The sequence below is a fragment of the Pezoporus wallicus genome, unplaced genomic scaffold (genome assembly GCF_028554395.1).
Source record: "Pezoporus wallicus isolate ANWC-B61680 ecotype Strahan unplaced genomic scaffold, APGP_CSIRO_Pwel_v1 contig_7505, whole genome shotgun sequence".
NCBI lineage: Eukaryota > Metazoa > Chordata > Aves > Psittaciformes > Psittacidae > Pezoporus > Pezoporus wallicus.
This window is the reverse complement of record NW_026638908.1, coordinates 1,776,733-1,799,151: the sequence shown is the minus strand read 5'-3', so window position 1 is coordinate 1,799,151 and position 22,419 is coordinate 1,776,733. Positions and strand designations below refer to the sequence as shown.

The following is a 22,419-nucleotide window of genomic DNA, read 5'->3' as shown; positions in this document are numbered from 1 at the left end:
AGGCCTTCTGGCTCACACCGTGACCCTCATGGTTAGCGCACTCTGGCCAGTGAGGAGTGTGACATGTGGGCATATCCACAGCAGCTGCCTGCTACTCTGCCCTCATTTGTCCTCAATTTCTCTGCTCTCAACATGTTTCTTTCCTCCTCCTCCTCTCTGTTCTAGTCAAGTTTTCCATATTCTCTCATTTTAGAGCATTTTAGTTAAAATAACTCTCTGGTTTTCTGTACTCTCTTCTTTACAGCAAATATTACTATGGAAAATCACCTAAAGGTGTAGAGATAAACTCTACAACTACTAGTGTCTCATCTAAAGATCCACGGAAAAAGAAATTAACTTTTTTCCTTTCCTTATCATATTCCATTTGCTGTAGAGATCTCTTGCCAAATCACAGCCTTGCAGAAATAAATAATTGCTGTGCAATGACTATAAAACATACAGCAAGACAAGCAAAGTCTTCTACAATCAAAAAAGGTCTGAGCTAAACTAGTGAGTACTAGCTGGGGAATGGAATGGAATTAATGGAACTCAAATAAGGAAGATTGGCTAAAAAGAATCAGATGTGTTTTCACAAGGGTGAATATCCTTTACTAAAATAACACTTTGCAATGCAGATTGATGATATCTGGACACAGACTTAGGAAAAAAACAAAAAAAAACCCAAAATATCAGCATTGCCAGGACAGGATTCTGCCACTTAATCACAGTTACAATATCCAGATTTAGCAATGCCTGTGCAAGTGAAACTTCACTATCTATTCTCAATAAATGCATTTGCTGATCACATGCCTCTCTCCTCACTCTCTTCTTCAAAGAACACACCACGTTTGGAGTTAAAAGTGAGTTTCAAATCTGCAGGGACTGGCTCAAGTAAAACACTAGTAAGCTGAGCTCACCCAACCCCAACCTGGTGCTGCTGAAGAAGTTCCAGCCACAGAGAAGCCAAGGTGCCCCTTGCCCCATGCTGGTGAGGTCCCTCCTGCTGTGAGTGCTCCTGAAATCCCACTCCCAGGTTTCCTGTTATTCCAGGAAATGTGCTGTCTGCTGACAGCACAGCAACCTCTGTGATGGGATTAAATGACTGCTGGAAAATAAACTGTGGCACCACTGTCATTTCCCACCAACTGCACCAACTCTGAGCACCCAGGCAGGGCTCAGCCAAAAGTCTCTGCAGCCCATATTGGGTCTCCAGTGGTGGCAATAGGAGATGCTGTTTGGGGAGGGCACCTAACCTGGCCCATTCCTGAAGTCTCCATTTCATACTCCACTAGCATACGCAATTGCTTAATTAGGGTATGTTAGAGGGCACATACCTCCTGAGTCTTTTTAATACCCGTTTATGAATCTGTTGCCCATGAATTTCCCCTTTTGTCACCACAAATACTGTCAGCTCCTGACAGCAACTTGCAGAAATTTCTTACCTTCTGTGTAGGGAAGCACCTTTTCAAGTCAGTGTCCCTCAGCTCCTGTATTGCAGGAACTGGGTGAGCTACTGTTCTGCACTCAGCTTATTCACTAATTTTGCAATTTTACATCACCCAAACACACCTTGCTGCCAGCCTTTCTCTCCCAGCTGAGCAGCTTTAGCATTTCTGGTCTCTGTTTGTAAGACACTGGTGAATACCAACCAAAACTTGGAACTTAATCTGGCAAGTCGGGTCAAGGACAATAGAAAGGGCTTCCTCAAATACATAGCGAATAAAACTAACACAAGAAGCAGTATAGGCCCACTGCTGAATGAGGTGGGTGCCCTGGAGACAGAGGATATAAAGAAGGCAGAGGTGTTGAATGCCTTCTTTGCCTCTGTCTTTACTCCTGCAGACTCTCCCCAGGGGACCCAGATTCCTATAGCCCCGGAAGGAGTCAGGATAAAGGAGGAGTTTGCTTTGGTAGGTGAGGATTGGGTTAGGGATCAGTTAAGTAATCTGGACATCTATAAATCAATGGGTCCGGATGTAATACACCCGTGGGTGCTGAGGGAGCTGGAGGAGGTCATTGCTGAGCCACTCTCCATCATCTTTGGTAAGTCGTGGGAAACAGGTGAGGTGCCTGAGGATTGGAGGACGGCAAATGTCATGCCGGTCTATAAGAAGGGAAAGAAGGAGGACCCGGGTAATTATAGACCGGTCAGCCTTACCTCCATCCCTGGAAAGGTGATGGAACAACTTATTCTTGACACCATCTCTAGACATATCAAGGATTAGGGGGTCATTAAGAGCAGCCAACATGGCTTTACCAAGGGGAAGTCATGTTTGACCAACCTTATAGCCTTCTGTGAGCAAGTAACTAGGTGGATGGATGATGGTAGAGCGGTAGATGTGTTTTTTCTTGATTTCAGTAAGGCATTTGATACCGTCTCCCACAGCATCCTCATAGATAAGCTAAGGAAGTGTGGGCTTGATGATCAGGTAGTGAGGTGGATCAAGAACTGGTTGGAAGGAAGAAGGCAGAGAGTTGTGGTCAATGGGGCAGAATCTAGCTGGAGGTCTGTGACTAGTGGAGTCCCTCAGGGGTAGGTTCTGGGATCAGTGCTGTTTAATATTTTCATCAACGACCTGGATGAGGGAACTGAGCGTGCCCTCAGCAAGTTTGCTGATGATACTAAACTGGGAGGGGTGGCTGACACACCAGAGGGCTGTGTTGCCATTCAGCGAGACCTGGACAGGCTGGAGAGTTGGGCGGAGAAGAACTTGATGAAATTCAACAAGGGCAAGTGTAGAGTCTTGCATCTGGGGAAGAACAACCCCATGTACCAGTACAGGTTGGGGGCTGACCTGCTGGACAGCAGTGAAGGGGAAAGGGACCTGGGGATCCTGGTGGATAGGAGGATGACCACGAGCCAGCAATATGCCCTTGTGGCCAAGAAGGCCAATGGCATCCTAGGGTGCATTAGAAAGGGTGTGGTTAGTAGGTCAAGAGAGGTTCTCCTCCCCCTCTACTCTGCCTTGGTGAGGCTGCATCTGGAATATTGTGTCCAGTTCTGGGCCCCTCAGTTCAAGAAGGACAGGGAGCTGCTGGAGAGAGTCCAGCGCAGAGCTACAAAGATGATTAAGGGAATGGAACATCTCCCTTATGAGGAGAGGCTGAGGGAGCTGGGACTCTTTAGCTTGGAGAAGAGGAGACTGAGGGATGACCTAATCAATGTTTACAAATATGTAAAGGGTGAGTGTCAGGATGATGGAGCTAGGTTTTTTTCAGTGATGTCCAGTGATAGGGATGGGGGGCAATGGGTGTAAACTGGAGCACAGGAGGTTCCATGTGAACATCAGGAAAAATTTCTTTACTGTGAGAGTGACAGAGCACTGGAACAGGTTGCCCAGGGGGGTTGTGGAGTCTCCTACGTTGGAGATATTCAAGGCCCGCCTGGACAAGTTCCTGTGTGATGTACTCTAGGTTACCCTGCTCTTGCAGGAGGGTTGGACTAGATGATCTTTTGAGGTCCCTTCCAACACTTAGGATTCTGTGATTCTGTGATTCTGTGAAAACTGGTCTCAGAAACAGTTTCTCTCCTAGTTTCTCACCTAGGTGACACAAATAGCAACACTTCACTTGTCTGAAAAGTGACCATTGCATCATGCCCTTTGCTTCCTAGCCTTTATCAGCTTTCAGTTCCTAAAAGGAAATTTCTCCAAGTCCCCTGACAATTTAGTTGGCTTTTCTGAAAGTCCAGGTACGTTATATCTTCTGGTTCCACTTCATACCCTTGCTTATTTGCACCACTATACAGCAAGTTGGGGAAGCAGAAGCTCCTGAATCAGATTATGCTTAGTCATGTACTCGGAGATCTTCTTTATTATACACACTGTCATCCTACCAGGGACGGAAATCATATCTATCAGTCTGCAGTTTCCATGATCCACTGTTTGTAGGTCAGAAGAGAAAAGAGCCAAGCGTACTAACCCAAAACAACAGCTAATATGCACTGACAGAGTAGTTCTCCACATATTTCTGCCATGGAGCTGACTCCTTGCTGCCTCAAGCCTCTCATAGCTGTTTGCATGTGTACTGTATCAGTACAAAGTGGTGTAGCTGCAGAGTTCTCATTTAGGAACATTGCAAAACTCATTGCACAGCTGCAAGAAAGGGAAGGACTTCTGCACCCTTCCTACTCCTCATTTAGTGAGACATATAGATAGACAGAATTTGGAGGGTTGCGGGGTTTTGATGACAACTTCTTATTATTTTGTTGAAGTAGAAAGCAGGACAGGAGTCTGCAGGAGTCCTGCAGTGTGCAGGAGCATGGTTCACACACTCAGCAACAGTCACCCACTGCCTTGAATGTGCCTAGGGAAAAGCCCACATAATCTGTGGCATCTAAGTGTGTCTATTAGTAAACCAAAAGATGTAGCAGGACTTGCAAATTCTATTTAGAATTGCTTACAGCAAATCTTGACTTTTTTAATCAAAAATATTATCTGAGAGGTGCAGTTTTGTACCTAGCATCATGAAATATTTTGGAACACATGCTCTGCAAGAATTACCACACCTTGATTTACTTCCATGGAGCTCCAACAATATCAGCTGGTGGCTGATTTGCCTCACATGAAGAAGCATATTTCCTCATAAACATTAAATTGTGGAGATGAAATTTGCTTGTAAAATGAGTGACACTGCACACTGTTGCCCTGTATCTTATAGAAAGGCCACTTATAAAAGTCTCCTGCTTCTTCCCTCCATTAAGAGGACCTTCTTTAAGGCTGAGGACAAGGAGTAGTAGTAACACATCCCTTCATGCTGTAACACTACTCATCTTAGGAAAAAAGCATCAGAGACACTGGTGTATCACCCCTTGCAGGCAGATTTCCCCAATGCTCTTTTCCAGTCATCAAAGTCCAAGAAGAAGCTATGCTGAAATTTGTACCTACACTGAAATCTGCTGATAGTATTTACCAGCAGATATTCTTTGGTTTGGTTTCAGTGAAAGGAATCTTTTCTGCTAGCATATGCGATTCAAAAGAGGGCGGCCATCTACACCTGAATACCTCTGACATCTCTGACAACAGGCAGTAGAGCTTCTGCTTCAGCACCTGGCAGGCATGTGTATCTGTTTTGTCCTGCACCGCACCTTGCCAACATTTGCTAGCTAGCCAGTGTGATAATTTATAGTATTTTTATTTGCAGCAGTGCTAGCTGGTTTGGCTGCCTCTGTCAATGCCTTGAAGGGTCGGGGTCTGGCATCTGCCTCTATTCTGCTTGGCCAGGTCTTCAGCTAAATTATTTCATTCTGACTTCGGCAGCACCTCCGTTTAACTTTTTCCACTCATTCTCTGTTTCTACTGAAGGACTGCCAGAGAAACACAACAGGACAGCACTGCGAGCAGTGTCCGGATGGCTTTATTGGTGATGTTGTCAGAGGAGTCCCCACATTCTGCCAGCCCTGCCCCTGTCCCCTGCCAGCACTTGCCAAGTAAGTAAAGAGTCTTTGTTTCTCTTTGATTTAGGCTGGCTTAACCCCTTTCCGAGGTGGGGTCATCATTGCTTCCTGGATGCAGGAGGCAAGGGCTGCAGTCCCTGACAACTGGGGGAAAATAAGAGGACTACCAGCTGCTCACAAAACCACAGGAAACAGCATTTCATTTAGAAGGTGCAAAATATCCTTAAGTGCTCATATCAGTTCTTACCAAGAGGGAGCAGAAAATATTTGACCAAATTCAAGTCCACCCTCTTTTATGTACGAGAGACTATTCAGCTGTCTGGTTACTCTTAAGAATCCCTTAAAGACCAATTCCCACAGAAGATGGCATCAGGGATGTATATAGCTCAAAGACAGAAAGATCAATCCGTGACCTCTGGAGGGTAAAACCAACCATAAAAAAAAAAAAAAGCATAGCCTGGCACTCTCCTAAGTCAACAGCAGATGGAACTGGTTAGTACAGTAACAGCTGAAAGGGCTGGAGGACCCTGTGAAAGCTACGGTGCCTCTTCAGCTGATGGCCAGCTACCTTTGGGTGAGAAACTCTGAAGCCTGACAGGAAAAGAAGACCAAGTCAAAGAGCTCCAGCTGTTACATACTTTGTGTCTTCAGAAGAAGCAAATAGCTGCAGACCATGGCCAGTTACTACAAACCTTTAGTGTCATGTCAGTAGTGCACATGAAAGAAATTATCAACTTCTCTTGCTTGAGGTCCCTCCCCTGGGAGAGAGGCATCTATGCAAATTCCACTTTAGTGCACAGAGGAGATGCTAGTATATAGTTGCCTCTGGGTTGAAGCTATTTTTTTAGTGAGCTACTTACTCCACTTGTGTTATTTCCCATTCTGCTTTCAGCAAGGCTTCTCAGCAAAGGGGAATTTCCTCACTGTTTGTTTACTGTTGCTATGGGATTACTCATACAGCCTTAAGGGTGGGATGAGCTGCATTTTGCTCAGCTGCTCAATGGCATGGGCTCAGAGTGGCCACAGAGCAAACTAACTCTGGCCAGTCTCTTGCAGATTACCTCTTGGCTTCCTCAGTGAGCTGCAGACATGAGAGGAGGGCTGTGGGGTGGGGAGCAGCTATTGTTGAAAAACTGCAGCTTTGCCTAGATTAGAGATAAAATCCTCCAGAGACAAGGGAAGAACCTGGCTTTGCTCAAATGTAGACAGGCTTAAGAGTGAGCGAATTCACAGATGATGCCGACCACTTCCTCCAATTTCAGTGGCAGCTGTAAATGCCAGAAATAGAAATACAACAGTTGGAAGCAGCGATTTTTCCTTAGCAAAGAAATTGTGGGGGTTTTCTTCCACCCATTGGTCACACTTTAGTGTAAGGAGCTGTTCTCTCAACCACAACCTGGGCTACACATACCTGAGGCACTACCTCACAAGACCCAGTCTTTATTAAGCATGGTCAGTCAAGCAAGGTCTAGTCTGCCCTCCCTACTGTGCAATTTGACAGAGTATGGCTGGGTCTGCATTCACCCAGACCCCTGCCCAGTCCTGCAGCCCACCAGGCTCTGCAGCAGCGTCCCTGACAGTAGGGACCCAGCCAGCTAGCCCAGCCAGGCTCGGTGTGGTGGGACCAGCAAGGACCTGAGCTACAGGCTGTCATCCCTGCCAGCACTACGGGAGATGGACGCAGAGGCCACGGAGTGTTCCTTGCTTCAGCATGCTCCCTAGCCCTTCTGCTAGAGGTTTAACGGCTCTCTTATTCCAGACCACTAGAGATAAGGAAGCCCCGAACACAAAAGGACAGCAGTGTGGGACAGGAAAGGGAGGACAAAAGTTTTAAGAAGCCTGAATGCAGATGCTTTAACATTAGCAGCAGTATAAGACTTGAACTTGATGATCCTCATGGGTCCATCTCAGTATATTCTATGTTCTGCAATATGTAGCCCCCTCAAAAATACCTCAGCAAAAATCCACTTCAGTTTTTCAGGGTTTTCCCTCAGAAAAGTCCTGAAGGCAATAGTTAACAGAATATGTGATCCCAATTTGTCTCATACCCATATTTAAATAACATGCAGAAATTGCCTGTTCAGCTTCTCGCATGAGAGAACTTGACCACAGCCATAGCCTTCAGCTGCAGCTGGAACAGGCAGATAATAATGATTGAGCAACATTCAGCCTTGCACAACTAAATTGAAAGAACAAATGTTCTTTCTTTATTTTTTCTTTTTTTCTCCATTAATCCTACTCCATTTATATTAAAGCAAAACAGTAGCTCTACCAGAAAGCAGAGAAGTATTACAAGCTTTAAATAAAGAACATCCAAAGGATGTTGGTTTGTACTCTGTTTTTACTTTGGAAATAGCCAGTGAATTCATAATAGCTGGACAAAGTGACCAAATCTGTAAACCGACAGACTCACAAGATACATACTTTTTCTTGGAATTCATCTGTGTGTCTCTAGATTTTCTGACCAGAGTATCTTCATATCTGCTATTCTGGGAAGCTCTGGAATAATTTTTGGACATTACACATAAAGTCTAATATCATTTCTTTGGAATGAAAAAAGGAGGATAGAAATTGCTTCCCAGTCCAGCAGATATTACTTCCCAGTCCAGCAGATGTTACTTCTTTTCAAACCCTAGGGAATTACATGAACTTTTTTTCCCCAAAAGACCACAAAAAAATATAAAACTTCAGGAAGGCTTCAGTCTTATTTCATATCTTAAATCCACAATGTGATTTTTTCAACTACGTGAAGGAATTAGCTTCTGTAAAAAGAAGCGGAAATCTGCTAAACTGTTATGATTTTCTCAATATGTTCTCCCAAAAGCTTTACAGAAGTTAATTTGTGAGTTCTGTGAGAAGCGTCTCATTTCATGTTCTCTCTGGCTATACAAAATGTTTTGAGACAATAGACATCCAGACACAGATTTATTTGACCGTGGTTTTGCAACCAGCTGAGAAATGCTGGCGGAAATTGAAATTATGCAGGAATTCTTGTCACCTTTCAATGCTGCTCCTTCCTGGAACAAGGGGAAAAAAAGTATGGATCCTGCCTTTCCCATGGCTCCGAGCCTTTTGTCCTTCTGTATGAAAGAGACAAAACCTGGCCACAGCTGCCCAACATTGTACAGCTCAGGATCTGCATTTTAGCAACCACGGTCCTGCAGCAGGCAACTGCTGCCACTCGCTACTCTGCTCACATTCCAGTTCTGGCAGGAATTTACCCACACATATTGCAAACTAACTGGAAACATCTGTATGTCTTTTTCTTGCATATGTATTTATGCCATGTCCATCATGTGATTGAAGCATATACAATTTGCAGTTTCCACATCTGCTGCTGCTGTTTCTTGGGTCTCATATTTAGTTAAACATTTGTTAAATCCTGAAAACATAAGAAATAAGGGAATCCATGATTTTGAATCATGGCAGTGAAAATTACACCCCAAGCTATTACTACAATCAGTATCACTACTTGCCATGATGGTCTAAGAGGCCCCAGACTTGTCCCAGCTTACTCAGAGATATCAAAACAGCCTTGGTTACACCAAATGAGGTCAGTTCTCACAACTTGGTACTTCCAGATTGGACTTGAGAAAAACCATAGGATTTGCATAGGAAACTGCTGCACCCATTCCAGAATCGCAGTTCCTGAAGTGTTCATTGCAATGTTTTCATAAGCAATATTTTACCCCTTAGAATAAGACCCAGGATGCAATTAATTCTGCATGACATACACATTTATCCTAAGTCCCTTATCTAAACTATGTGTATCAAAACCTGTAGGTGTATCTGAACTACACTGCAAGCAAACCTTATACATATATATCTGTACTTATATAGCTCCATAGTACCAGATATTAATTAGAGCTTTCTACACCAATTTAAAAGACTAAAACAGAGGTATAATGTGAATAACAGAGCCCAAGAATACCTATTCACTAACGAGTAACCAAGAGCCACAGTTCACACTGACAGCAAATGGCCATAATGTAATAAAGAAATACTCCCAAGTGTTTGCCATTACATGCTACTCTAACTATTCATTCTAATGAAATTCCAGCTTTGCAGTCTCCTGTTACAGAAAAAGTGGAAGTGTGCGCTGTGTCTGCAAGGAAAACTATGCAGGACCCAACTGTGAAAGGTAAGAAACTAGTAGGATGACTTACTGGTCAACAATACTGAAGTCCAGAAGTCTCTGTAGGAATCTTCCCATATGTGGGAGAAAGCTTGCGCATGTATTTTCATTAGGTTGAATCATGTCTGTTAAAGGATCGCATTCCCTACTAAAACCCGTAAGAATTTACCCATGTCAGGGTAAGACAGACATTTACAACTGATGTGTTTTGATTGAGTTCTTGGACTTTGTGTACCTTCATGTGGTAATCTTCCTAACAGGAATACAATTTAAAAATCAAAATACAAAACACAACTCGGAAACAGCACGGCCATTCATGGCCTTAAAATATGTAGCAGGCTTCTACTAAATACATTTTTTCAAAAGCAAAGAAGAAGATCCATCATCTGGTCAAATTCTTAATGAGCAGATGCAGCTTTTTTGGTTAAATTTTAAATGTACTTCACAGATGTAACTCAATAAAGTTAAACACCCAACCATAGGCCAGTGTTGCTTTTCAACTTTCTCTTATGCCCATAAACAATTTCCACTAAATATACTCTAAATAACAAAGTAATCAAATAAACAGAGCTATACAGCAGAAATATAACTTACTCTCCTATCTTGTAGAGTGCCATCTTGCTCGCTATGAACACACATGAATAATGTTTCAACAAATGTCAGAGGCCAATTATAATTAAGAAATTTTCCTTGAATGCCCAGTAAATTAAAACAGCTCTAACACAAAGACTGAAGGGCACAGGTTGCCTCAGACACCGGCTGATGAAAACTGGCTGTTCAGGATGGCTTCCTGAGCACCTCATTTTGATTTTCTCTAAAAGCTCCTGAAGTATTTAAGACTTCAGTTCCCTATCATTAATGGGCAAGTGATACTGAACGCAAATATCAGAGAAGGGAGAAAGGGAGGCTTAAGATGCAAAGAGAAATCAATATGAAAAAGGTAAGATGAAAAAAAAGAGTGAAGGCTTTTGCCCTTGATTCAAACACATCAGCATATTGCCTCTGCATCTCTAACATGGTGACAGCAATAGTGAAAGCCCTTTAGACAGAAGGCCCAAAAATAAAAAAAAAAACAACCCTTGATTCCAGGCCTATGGCTGTATTCTTTTGTTCTTCCAAAATGTCAGATTTATACACAAAGGATAATGCAGACAATTAAAAGGTCAGTGAGGTTTCTTAATGGTTATTAAAATGTCAACCTAGACTACAAGCAATTTAAATCCTATGAAATGAATAGCAGATGCATAGTAACAGCAGAAAATAGCATCAGCTTTGTTTTCAAATAGCCACTACACAGACTGACACAGTGCATCTCTCTCATAGAAGGCAAAGCTTTGTAGATGGGTTAGAAAAAGCTACAGAAAGAAATCAGCCTGTCCTGGTCATTATATTAAGTCCTTGCCTAACTGCTGAGGTAGGTAGCAAGCAGCAACAAACAAGACTTTCCTACTGGTAAACTCCTGGTCCTAGTCCCACTTGTGCCAGAAACATCAAAATACATTTTAAAGACTGAAGAGAAATGCATTGCTTGTGCCTTGTCCACTTGCTGAAGAGCAAGGCCTTGCCTTTGCATATCAGCTACTGGGCACTGCCACCACTCCCTATTCCCACTGGCACCTACAATACTATCAGTATGCTGGCAGAGGACTGGGGGATCTTGAACATTGCCCCTGTCCCTCCCCACAGCCCACATAGATGCTTATCTCCCCAGGGAAGAAGGCTACATCCTGCTCACTGCTCTCCCTCCCAGCTCTCTGCAGTGGTCAGTGACAGGCATCAAGGGGCAGTGAGCTGCAGGACACCCCTCCATGAGGTGTGTGTGGGATCTCCAGAGCTGCACACCAGGAGGCAATCTGCTCCACTTCCTCTGACATTCATGTAGGAGGCTTTCCTGTGCTACTCCAGGGGCTTGGCACAAACCTATCCAGTTCGTGTTTGCCAGCAAATGGTGGCGTGAAATCACAAAAGCCTTTGCTAGGACTGAGAAAAACAGCTTCCCATTTGAGATTTAGGAATGAATCATCTTGCTCGTGGACTTCAGCAGTAAGGCATTAAGGCAGTAGTGGATGAAATCTAGGTTTTGTTAATGACCAAATGTTAAAAAAGGGAACTGAACTAATGATACTTTAGTGTCCACGGTGAATAAACTAAAAGGTTCTTTTGGTATTGCCAGGGAAGAGGAAGTTAATTTCTTACTCACCAATAATTACAGGAAGCAAACATGGCTACAGAATGAAACAAAGATAATTTAGCAGATTATTATGGGAGAAGAAATATTCGTTGTTAGCAACAAAGAGCCATTTATTGATACAACAGAGGAAAAGATATTTACCCCAGGGCTCCTCTTTTTCAGGCCACAAGGGGCAGAGATGGAGCAACATGTTTCCATTCAGTTGCCTCTGCTCTTCTCGTGCTACCAACTATTTAAAAGAGGATCAGTGCAATTCAGCCCTATGAGATACACTGAGTAGCAAAGGGAAAGAGAAAGTGAAGGTGACACATTTATTTTCAGCTTTTAAAGTTTCTAATTGTTTTAGACAGCTACTCCAGATGAGGAGATATGGCTAATAGAAGTGAGTCAGATGGTCATAAAAAGCAGCACTTGTGCAGACCTGAGGAACCGTCAACTGTGTCTCTGGCAAGTGAGCTGAATGGTGTATTTCAGAAAAGAAGAAAAAAAACACCTTGTCCTGCTCCTTGAGAGGGCAGATATTGTGGGCCTGATAGGAATAGCATGTAGTCTTTGGTAGATGCTAGCTGAAAGCCAGAGCTGGGTAGTGGTAAGCAACATGCTGGTCTGGCCCCAGCACTGCTCAGTGGCTTCTGTGACTTGGCCACATTAGGCAGATGATCATTTGGGAAATACCTAACTACAGAAAATTAAAAACCAACTCTTCAAAATGTTGACAGCTCAGAATAAATTGAATATTAAAAAAAAAAAAGAGAGAGAACCAAAAAATAAAACCCCAAAAAAAACGCAGAGGGGGGAGGTTCTTGATCAAACTTCAAAACATACTGAAATTCTGAAATTTGGGAAAATACTGTAATTTCATCTTGGCATGACTGAATAGTAGCATTACCCATCACTGCCTGCTCAAGTTCCCATGGGAATGGGGACTGACTCCACCAAAGTCAATTAAAACACACTCTGCACTCAATGTCACATTCACAGCTCTTTGAGGGGTGTATAGAAGTCCCCGGTCACACTTTTGTTCTTCACATCTGGGTCATCCATATGATAAGATCTGCACCAAAGATTCTGGCAGTGCTGCAAAGAGACAGAGTCTTTGTCATTGGCAAAAGCAGGATTTGAGGCAGCCAAGTGTTTTATACTAAGATGCTTAAAAGTTTTTTTTCTGCGGGATTCAAGACTGGAACATGAACAAAGCATAATTGAGGAAATTACTTTATTAAAACAAAAATAGATAAATCAGCAAATGTAGGAACAGTTCAAAACTGGAAGCTCTTATCAGATCTCCCATATTTTCATTATTCAGACATAGTAGAACCTGGATTTGACTATGTTCATATCTTAGGAGACAAGACCTTGCTCAGGTCCCCATCCAGAACCTGTAAAATTAAACTAACCTGCCTGAGAACTCACCCTTCCCACCCACAAACAGCAGGACAAAAAGCATCTTAAAACAGGACTTTATGGAATGAAGAAAAGACAAGGACAACAGGGTGATAAAACGGGATGAAGTACAGAAACTCCTCCTTACCTAAATCACTGCAACAAGTATTCAATCCTCTGATTTCTTCAGTCAGCAATTCCTACACCAGCTAGTTATCCCTTTCCCTGCAGTAATCCTTCATTCCCAGCTAGTGAGGCATAAGTCCCTGATCTCTGTGCCCCAGGCTGTTGGGTCATGGACCCTCCTGCCACCTTGCAGTGACACTATGAACAGCGTGCATTATCCCTACCCCCCCTCAGTCCATCAGCCACTGTTCCATACTGCTCCAGCCACCAGCTCCTCCAGCGAAGCCCTTGTTTCAAACTCGTGAGCTGCTCCATGCCTACTCTGGTACCAGCTCTGTTTGCCTCACTAGTTGTTCTGTAAAAGTTCCTCTAGCTTGTAGGATTAAGCACTCTCCCTGCTACTGCCAGAAAATCCTTTAATAGATACCCTCTCCTTTCTTTCCAAACAATGACACCAAATCTAGTACCTGAAGCCTTAGTCTAGGGCCACTGGTTACCCAGGAATGTTACATATAGCTCATTTGTCTGGACTTTGAAAAATGACTACAGTTTCAGTACCTCATCCATTTTAAGATGTAGCAAGTTTTCAGCTGAAATGCTTCCCAAAAATGACAAGACAAAAAGCATTTTGGACCCATTTCAGACCTCCCCTGTGGTGTTTATTGCCCTCCTCCCTCTCTTCCTCTGCAAAACCGACAGAGGAATCCTCCCCCCAGGCTGGTGGCTGCTCTCAGCCATTAGGCTAACATCAAACAAATCTGGAAAATGGAAGCTGGTTCAGTGCCTGTTCCGTTTTGGAAAAAACAGAAACCATCTCAGCACCTCACCATAAAAGTATTTATATAAACCTCTTTATATATAATAATATTAATAACATTTTGTTACGTGTATTATAATTGAAATAAAGTCTCAACTTCCTCTGAATTTCAGCATCATGAAATGGCAGTCTCTTACCCCGGTTTCCTATATAACACAATATAGCTGGTGAGATCCAAAGCTGAAAGACACCAAAATAAACACCAGAGCTGCCTCTCTGCCAAGGTCATTCTGTCACAAACTTTAAAACAATGGGGAACAAATCATTTTACTGCTAAAGACACACTGAAACAACATAATGCAGACTGATGTGATTGAGATACCAGGAGTGTTCAAGAAGGGAGAAATATATAACTGTACAGATTAAGATAAGAGCACAAAACAGCCTCTGCAGAAATAATTTGCCCTCTGTCTGTTGGTAGCTGCCAATGGTTGTCAATTCCTGGTGACATAAATAAGGTCAGAGAAAAAAGGGTACTGCGGACGGGAATGCCACCTCTCATCATCAAGGGCTTGCTCTTCCTTTCAGATGTGCCCCTGGTTACTATGGGAACCCTTTGCTAATTGGAAGCACTTGTAAAAAATGTGACTGCAGTGGCAACTCGGACCCAAACCTGATTTTTGAAGACTGCGATGAAGTGACCGGCCAGTGCCGCAACTGCCTGCACAACACCACCGGGTTCAACTGCGAACGATGCGCTCCGGGTTACTACGGGGATGCCAGATTCGCTAAAAACTGCACAGGTATTGCCTATGGTTTAGTGCAGCAGAGCCAAGCAAAACACAGCATGGTCTATGGACGACCCCTCAGAGATCAGAGACGCCTGATTCAGTCATCACACACTTGTGGCCCTGGGGGCAGGCTGTGCTCCTGGCTACCTACGTGTCAGGATAACCTGCATTTCTGTTCAGTTGAATCATCCCAGGCACTTGTGCTCTTTCCATTGCCCAGAAGGAAGTCTCAGACCCCAGACTCAAACATCTCAAACACCTGGGGAGGATGAATGTAGACACTGTTGTGCCCTGCATCTTATTTTAAATAAGGGTCTCTAATCTTTCTTTGGGTAGAGATTTCACTTTAAACACTGATGGTGCTTAAAGACTTTGTCCTTCCTGTCCTGACCCAATCCCTGCTCAGTTTCTGCTGGTTTTCACACTGGTAACCTATTCTGCATTTCCCACGTGTCTGTGTAATCTTGCTGATTTCTGCATTTCCACACTAGAGATGACTGTACCTCCAGGGTCTGGTAAAGTGCTGCCCAGAGAATCTTACCAAAACATACCCACACAGCGGGATCACAGATCTTTACATCCTCTAATATACCTTTTCTCCTAATTTACATGGAGTTTGATTCAAATAGGACTTTAGCCTCAAGTCCTTTGTCCTTGCTTTGGCTTTGGGAGACAAGATTTTATTTGCTTTCAAAGCACCACAGAATAGCCACTGCTCAAGGCAAAATGCAGGTGCTCAGAGCAAAGACCTTGGGGCTCCTTCCCAACGTCTTTGCCAGGGCCCTTCCCTCAAGGACCACAGCACAAATGGAGGAGATGGATCACTCCTAGCTCTCAGCCTGACTCAAGGGTAAAACACAGCTGAAGCATTCACCCAACCCGGGCCTCTGAAGTGCTCCAGGATCTCAAAGTACAGAAAGCTATAGGTCTCACAGCCTTAGCAATGTCTTGGTCAAGCCTATGTCCTTCTTGCAACTCACTGTACACTTGGAATTTGCTTTTTACTAACTTACTATAAAGTACTAAGGTGTGTTTGGGACTTGTTTGGAAGGTCATGAGTATGCTCTGCAGTCAAATGCCCTTTGTGCTGCTGTCTCCGTTTGTAGGGTACCATGAATGATGCCACTAGTGGTCCCTTTTGGTTTTATACTCCTGCGAGCGTCCATCTCCAGGATTTAATTCACATCACTAAGTCACATGCTTAAATTCCATTTAGGCTGAACAGGGAGAGATGGTGCTTACGCACAATAATCCCCAAAGCCTATCCTAGGTATCCTAACCAGTCAAAAAGACATTGGCTGCATGGAACAGCATGCCCCAAAACTGACCTCCTGCCTGAATTTAGGCACCCAAGACATGCCTGAAATTCAACATCTTTGGGGTTTTGAGGTTGCAAAAGCAAACCTTATTTATGCATTTCACTGTCTAATTCAGTTCAGCAGAGATGATTCACCTGCAGTTCTCCTGTGAGGAATGACAAGATCTAGTCTGCAGCTCCTGAATGCCATGAGGCAGGAGAAACGCACCCAACACTTCAACTCAGCAAACCACAGTAATCATGCCCTGGCAGTGGGCAAAAGCAGAACTTCAAATAGCTAAGAATAGCTTTGCCAGAAGTCTGAGGATTACAGAGCATTCCCAGTGTCTAAGCAGATTATACAAGACATAATTTTGGAAGGCATCTCTGAACATAGTTTCTAAATTGAAGCCCAGTTTTCATAACCTCAGTATAGTATTGGTTTGCACCCTTAAGGAATTGGAGGCAGAATGCCTTGGTATTATTTATGTTTCTGAGGTACAGTGTAAGTGGGATTTCATGGTGTACAGGACTTCCCTATAGAGATTTTTCATGCAGACTATAAATCATCTTGGTAATTCTCTTCATTAGCAGATTTCCTTGTAGTGTTTGATCTTTGCTAAAAATAAAAGTGCCTGGGCACTTGAATATGTTGTGAAAGGTGCAGCTTTGCTCTATTTAGGAGTGAATTTAATCTTGCGGTTGACTAGCTAATCCTGAATTTGAAGTATTGTGCTTCAGAGAATTATACACTCCTTGTTTCCTCTGCTGAACACCACAATGTGTTGTATTGACATAGATTGTGTAGGTGGCGAGCACCACTCAGTACATCCATGATATCCAAACTATATGGGGGGTTACAAGGCAAGTTTTGGAGCAATTAGGAACTCTTATTTAGAAAAATATTGATTCTGAAATAAGACAAATACTTTTTTTTAAAAAAAAAAAGATTTTATTTTTAAATACAATAAACAAACTAATGTAAGAAATGAGAGTCTGTATACATGGTTTCCACAGAGCACCTCAAACAGTACATAGTACAAAAAATGCAAGAGAACTAAATGAGCAAACAGCTCGATTCTGCTAAGATCATCTTTGTTTTTTCCTTCTTTTGAGCAAAAAATAAAAACCTGTGTAGCTGTGGACAGTAGTTTTCAGCTGCTTTTCAATGTATTTTTTAACCACATGTCCTTTAGTCTCATTTCAAAGCTTTTCACAAATGCCCCTCAGAAATAAAGGTAAATTTAGAAGCTTTCTCCAGCAGTAAGCCACAGTAACATTGAAAGTCTTCATTCCCTACTAAAAATATGGGACTTCCTAAACAGATGAAAAAATTGTCAGGACCACTTTTGAAATTAATTTACTATAAGCGTTTGTATAGCAAATTAAGAGTTACCCATTTAAATATGGAGACAAAATTTGAGCACCAGTCTCATCCAAATTTTCATCTTGCAACTGTAATCCTGCCCCCTGGGAATAGCCTAGATCCTGTGATACAGCTGAAGAGAAATCTCTGCTTTCAACCGAGTGTTTTCTTTCACTTCTTAGCAAAAGAAATAAAAAGTGTTTTAAAAAAATGTAGATCCTAAATCTGTGAGGCAGCCAGTTCCCACAGACTGTGGTGAGGTCGAAATATTGATGGCCCCACAAAATTAAAACCCAAATCCTGTTCTTACGTTAATACAAAAACTGAGTAGTTTGACTCAGACTAGTTCACTTACACAGAATTATTCCAATGTTAGTCCACTGTGTTGACTTTGAAGCTGTTTTACACATTTCCCCTGATAATTCCTCAAATGTGAAATGTGGAATGCAAATACAAGGGTAATTCATAGAGAACAATGAATGGGCTGCATTAAAATGGCAGTAAACAATTTTGTTATATGAAATACTGCTGAAACCATGAATCACAAGAGCAAAACAAATTCCAGATAAGTCACTGCTGTTCTTAGGTTCTGTTTGAGTTTTTGTTATTCTATCCAAGTGTTCCAAGAATATTGTAATCTTTAAAATAATATATTATATTATTTTAGATGAAATAAATTTAGATGAAATAAATTATATTTAGATGAAAAATAATACTTTTTAAACAGCCATTTGGGCTGGCAATCAATATGTAGCTTACTCAAGTTTTAAAAAATTTAAAACCCCATTTATTCTTCATTGTAAGTGCTAGGAGATATTTACTTTTTGATATGGTCAAGCTGATGATGGAATTGGAGTCCACTATCAGTCCCTGATAGCTGGAAAGCTTATTCAGTGAAAGCCTGACACAGCATTGATAAATTCCACAGGGCTGTGGAGACATTTGTAACTAATAATAACTTTACTTGTACCACTTTTCTTAATCCATCTTCAGAACATCACCTTCTCTAGATGGTGATGCACAACGGCACAGATGATACAACTCTGGCCTCACTGCCTCTGCTTGTGACCAGCTAGGAAACTCTGAACAACTCATTTCAGCAGAGGCTTTCTGGTTCTGTTTCCAACCTCTCATTTCTATCTGGTCCAATCTGACAGCAGTGCAAAAACCACCTTTTTCCACATACTGAAGGAAAAATCAATCCAAAAAAGTCCTCAATTTTAGTTGGACTATCCATGCACGATCCTACATACGATCATTTCACTAGTCTTGGGAGGGGAAAGGTGAATTTTATATTTTGAAGCTTCTTCTTTCAAAAATCACTTCTTTTTCCCCCAGAATGTAACTGTGGAGGGAGAATGTGTGACAGCCAGACGGGAGAATGCCTCGCAGACAGTCCTCAAGTTTCTACTGGCACAGACTGCCCAACCATCAGTAAGAAGACTATCATGAGGACACTAAATATTAATATTGCTCTTGTATTTAGATGCTTACAAATACTAACTTAAGGGCTCAGTTCTCTAGTGGGCTAAGCACTTTGACCTTGGTCTCACAGTGCACTCAAACATGTGAATATGCACAATGCCCTGATGAATGAGTATTTAAACATGTTCTCACTTGCTTGACTGAGTACATGCATACATCCAACTCCAATACAGGCTGAATGATAAGGTACAAACTGCGGAGCAGTAGACGCGTATCACCTAAGTTACTTCAACAGACTTTGAGATGCAGTTACTGCAAAATAATATCTTGTCCCTAAAAGCTGCCATCACAACTCTACCTTTGCCATATTGCACGTAATTTATGGTTTTCTAGTTGTACATCTAGTATAAACTGTTGCTGTTGGCAATTCAACATATATCCATCAATCAGTTGCTTTTCCACTATCATCTCCCCTATTCTAAAGACAGCAAGCCTGGGGAGTTTCCAGAAGCACTGTGTTGTAATAATTGGTAACCACTGATGGTTTTTTCAAATGTTAGTACAATTACACAGTATAATGCAGTAAAATGTCACACATATGGATTCCTAAATTGGCTCCCAAGAAGACAGGTCATGTGCCTGAAAGTGCAACCAGAAGGAAAACTTTTGGGAGCTGATGCCATCAAGAATACCGACTGTAAAATATCAAGCAAGAAATTATGCAGGAATCAGTGTTTCACATTCACCTAAGTCTTTTGCATTTAGTAGTGGCACAAATGTCACTAAAAACAAGGTAGTATTGCAAGCATTCCGCAGGTATGAGGATATAGCTCTGTGCAAGCATATTCCAAACGTTATAACTGTGTTTTTACAAGTTGCCTTCCTAATCAAATAGGCAGCCAAGAGTCCATCTGCTGGACATTCTTGTTTCTCATACCACAAAGTTTTAAATACAGAGTTTAGGCTTCTGACAAAATGAAGCTGGTTTTGTGACCCTCATCTATTGTCCTTCAGGCAACAAACATGCACAGCCTCTAGGGAATAGCCAGGAAATACCTCCTCTCTCTCCCTACTGATTATGGAGCCGCTGTGGCAGCCTCTTGGAGCAGCCCCAGCTGCTGTTGCTCAGCTGGAAGTGTCATGACTGCACTGTGGGACCTCGGAAGTGGGTGGATGAAAAGAGAAAGAAAAATGGGTATCCATCAGGATCCATCAGTGAGAAAGAGAAGGAAACACTATAGGGCAAGATCACCATAATGTGAATTCAAGGTATGTGCTGTTAACTGACACAAACACTAAAGAAAAATGATACTCTCTTATTTTCTCATCAGGCTGTGACAAATGTATTTGGGATTTGACAGATGACATCCGATTAGCAGTTCTGGCTATCGATGAAAGCAAATCGACTTTACTGAGCATTTCTACAGGTGTTGCAGCTCAAAAGCGCTTGAATGACCTGAACCTCACTACAACCCATCTCCAGGTACAAATATTGATGACTTTTTTTTTTATGTAATTTTAATCTATGAATTTCTACTCCCTTCCTGTAAATTTCTATCCTTGCCCTCACAAGATAAATCATTAGTTTTCAGATGCACTGACTTTCACCCCCCCCCCCCATATACAGGCAGCAATGTCCAACAAAAAGAACCATGCTGTGCTTTGGACCATCCAGGTTGATGATGCTGCAGATGAAATGAATGATCTCCTGAGAGAAGCAGCAACACTTGATGAACAGGTTTGTTTATAGCCCCCTGCCAGACCTCTGATGGTTTGCAGCTTGCCATATTTGCATGCTAGAGTGAGCTCTTACTATACTGTAACAGCATCAATTGGAAGGGACCTAAAACAATCATCCAGTCCAACTGCCTGACCATTTCAGAGCTGACCAAAAGTTAAAGCATATTATTAAGGGCATTGTCTAAATGCCTCTTAAACACTGACTGACATGGGGCATCAACCACCTCTCTATGAAGCCTTTTCCAGTGTTCGACCACCTCACAGTAAAGAAACGTTTCCTAGCATCCAGTTTGAACCTCTAGGTACCACAACAGGAGTGGTAGTGCCCTAAAATATAGCTGGGTGAACTCTCTATTTCTATTTTCTATTTCTAAACTTTCTACTTTACTTTAGCTCTGAATTACAAGCATAAATGACCTATGAAGTTGTCTTCCCAGAACAGGAAGAATGTAGGGCCAAAGTCTGGTGAAAGTGATCATGGGTTTGTCACCAGTGACAAAAATCCTCCCCTCAGGATCTGAGATCCCACCTACCACCTTACACAACATTTGATCTGAGATACACAGACTGCCTTTCTATTTTGATTTCTAATTAAGCAAAGTAACCAATACTAAACTAATGCAGATTGACTTATATCTCTTTTACATGTATGCTTTCATAATTAAATTAGCCCCAATTAGACATTTCAAAATATATTACAAAAGTGCCAGTTTAAAAGGCTTTTCATGAACACACTGAGACAGGAGTCTGTTCAGCACTCAAAACATGCTTTAACACAATTGTAATCATAAATGCTGCATCTACATTCATTTGCCAGGCTATAAAATTGAGCTTATCTACTCTCAGCACACGTAATACTTTCACTGCACACTAGAATACTGATATGATATATGTTTAGAGAGAAATACTGTTCAAAATTGCTTTTCCTCTATTTGAAGGAGATATCATTAAACATCTTTCTGTTGCTAAGATATATATTAGTGAAATACATCACTATTCTCAGAGATAACCGTAGCTGTAGTAGGACTAGTGTATATTTGACACTTACTGCAAAATGGCCATCCTTATATTGACTTACCAATTCCTTCACAAGACAAATTAAATTTATACCTTACACTAAAACTCAAATACAGGAGCAAGTGGGGGGGGGGGAAGAGTAGAAAGGTTTGTATAGAGAGGTAGAAGAGAAAATTTGGGTTTGGGTGATTTTAATCTGCACTTACTTAGCTGAAAAGACACTGTGGTATTACAGATTATGCCTGTGTCCAAAGGAGGTTTCATTAAACCAATTCACACATACACCCTCCTCTGTACCTGTGAAAATCCAGCACAGCTCACATGCCTCAGCTGGTAGACAGGATGATTAAGGAATTATGTTTTCTAGGAGTATCTAGTGAATTTGGATAACAATGTTTTTGTCATCTTCAGTACTACTTGGGGATTTCTCAGCTCATTTCTCAGTTTGTTCCTAAACCAATGAACTCAGGGTTCCCTCTGGTCTTTTCTCTGGTTATCTATCTCTACTGCTTATTCCACACAAACACTTATAATTGCTTCTAAAGGCATGGAAATAATGGCCCCAGACTCTCACAGTGGAAGGAAGAGCACAGTAAGAACTCTGAATATAATGAACTTCTTGCTCTTTCATGGCATTTTCATGGAAAACCGGTGCAAGAGCCTTGAGTAGGTTTTGCAGAGATGCATCTTCCATTTAGAGCATTCCACGTGCACATCCCTGTGTCTGAGAGATTCCTGCAGATTCTGATCTAAACCCCAAAAGCAGGATGAATGCACCAACTGTAAACAAATCGTTCTGCTAAATGAGAAGAGTACA

General features: G+C 42.1%; 1 protein-coding gene across 1 annotated transcript in view; it reads left to right on the top strand.

The window, feature by feature from the left end:
• LAMA4 (laminin subunit alpha 4) overlaps positions 1–22,419 on the top strand; it is a 102,559-nt gene that overhangs the window by 31,712 nt on the left and 48,428 nt on the right. The window contains exons 3-8 of the mRNA XM_057413197.1: positions 5,283–5,407; positions 9,435–9,515; positions 14,555–14,769; positions 18,759–18,854; positions 20,177–20,328; positions 20,473–20,583. Of these exons, the coding sequence (XP_057269180.1) occupies positions 5,283–5,407; positions 9,435–9,515; positions 14,555–14,769; positions 18,759–18,854; positions 20,177–20,328; positions 20,473–20,583 (780 nt within the window). The remainder of the gene's footprint in view (positions 1–5,282; positions 5,408–9,434; positions 9,516–14,554; positions 14,770–18,758; positions 18,855–20,176; positions 20,329–20,472; positions 20,584–22,419) is intronic.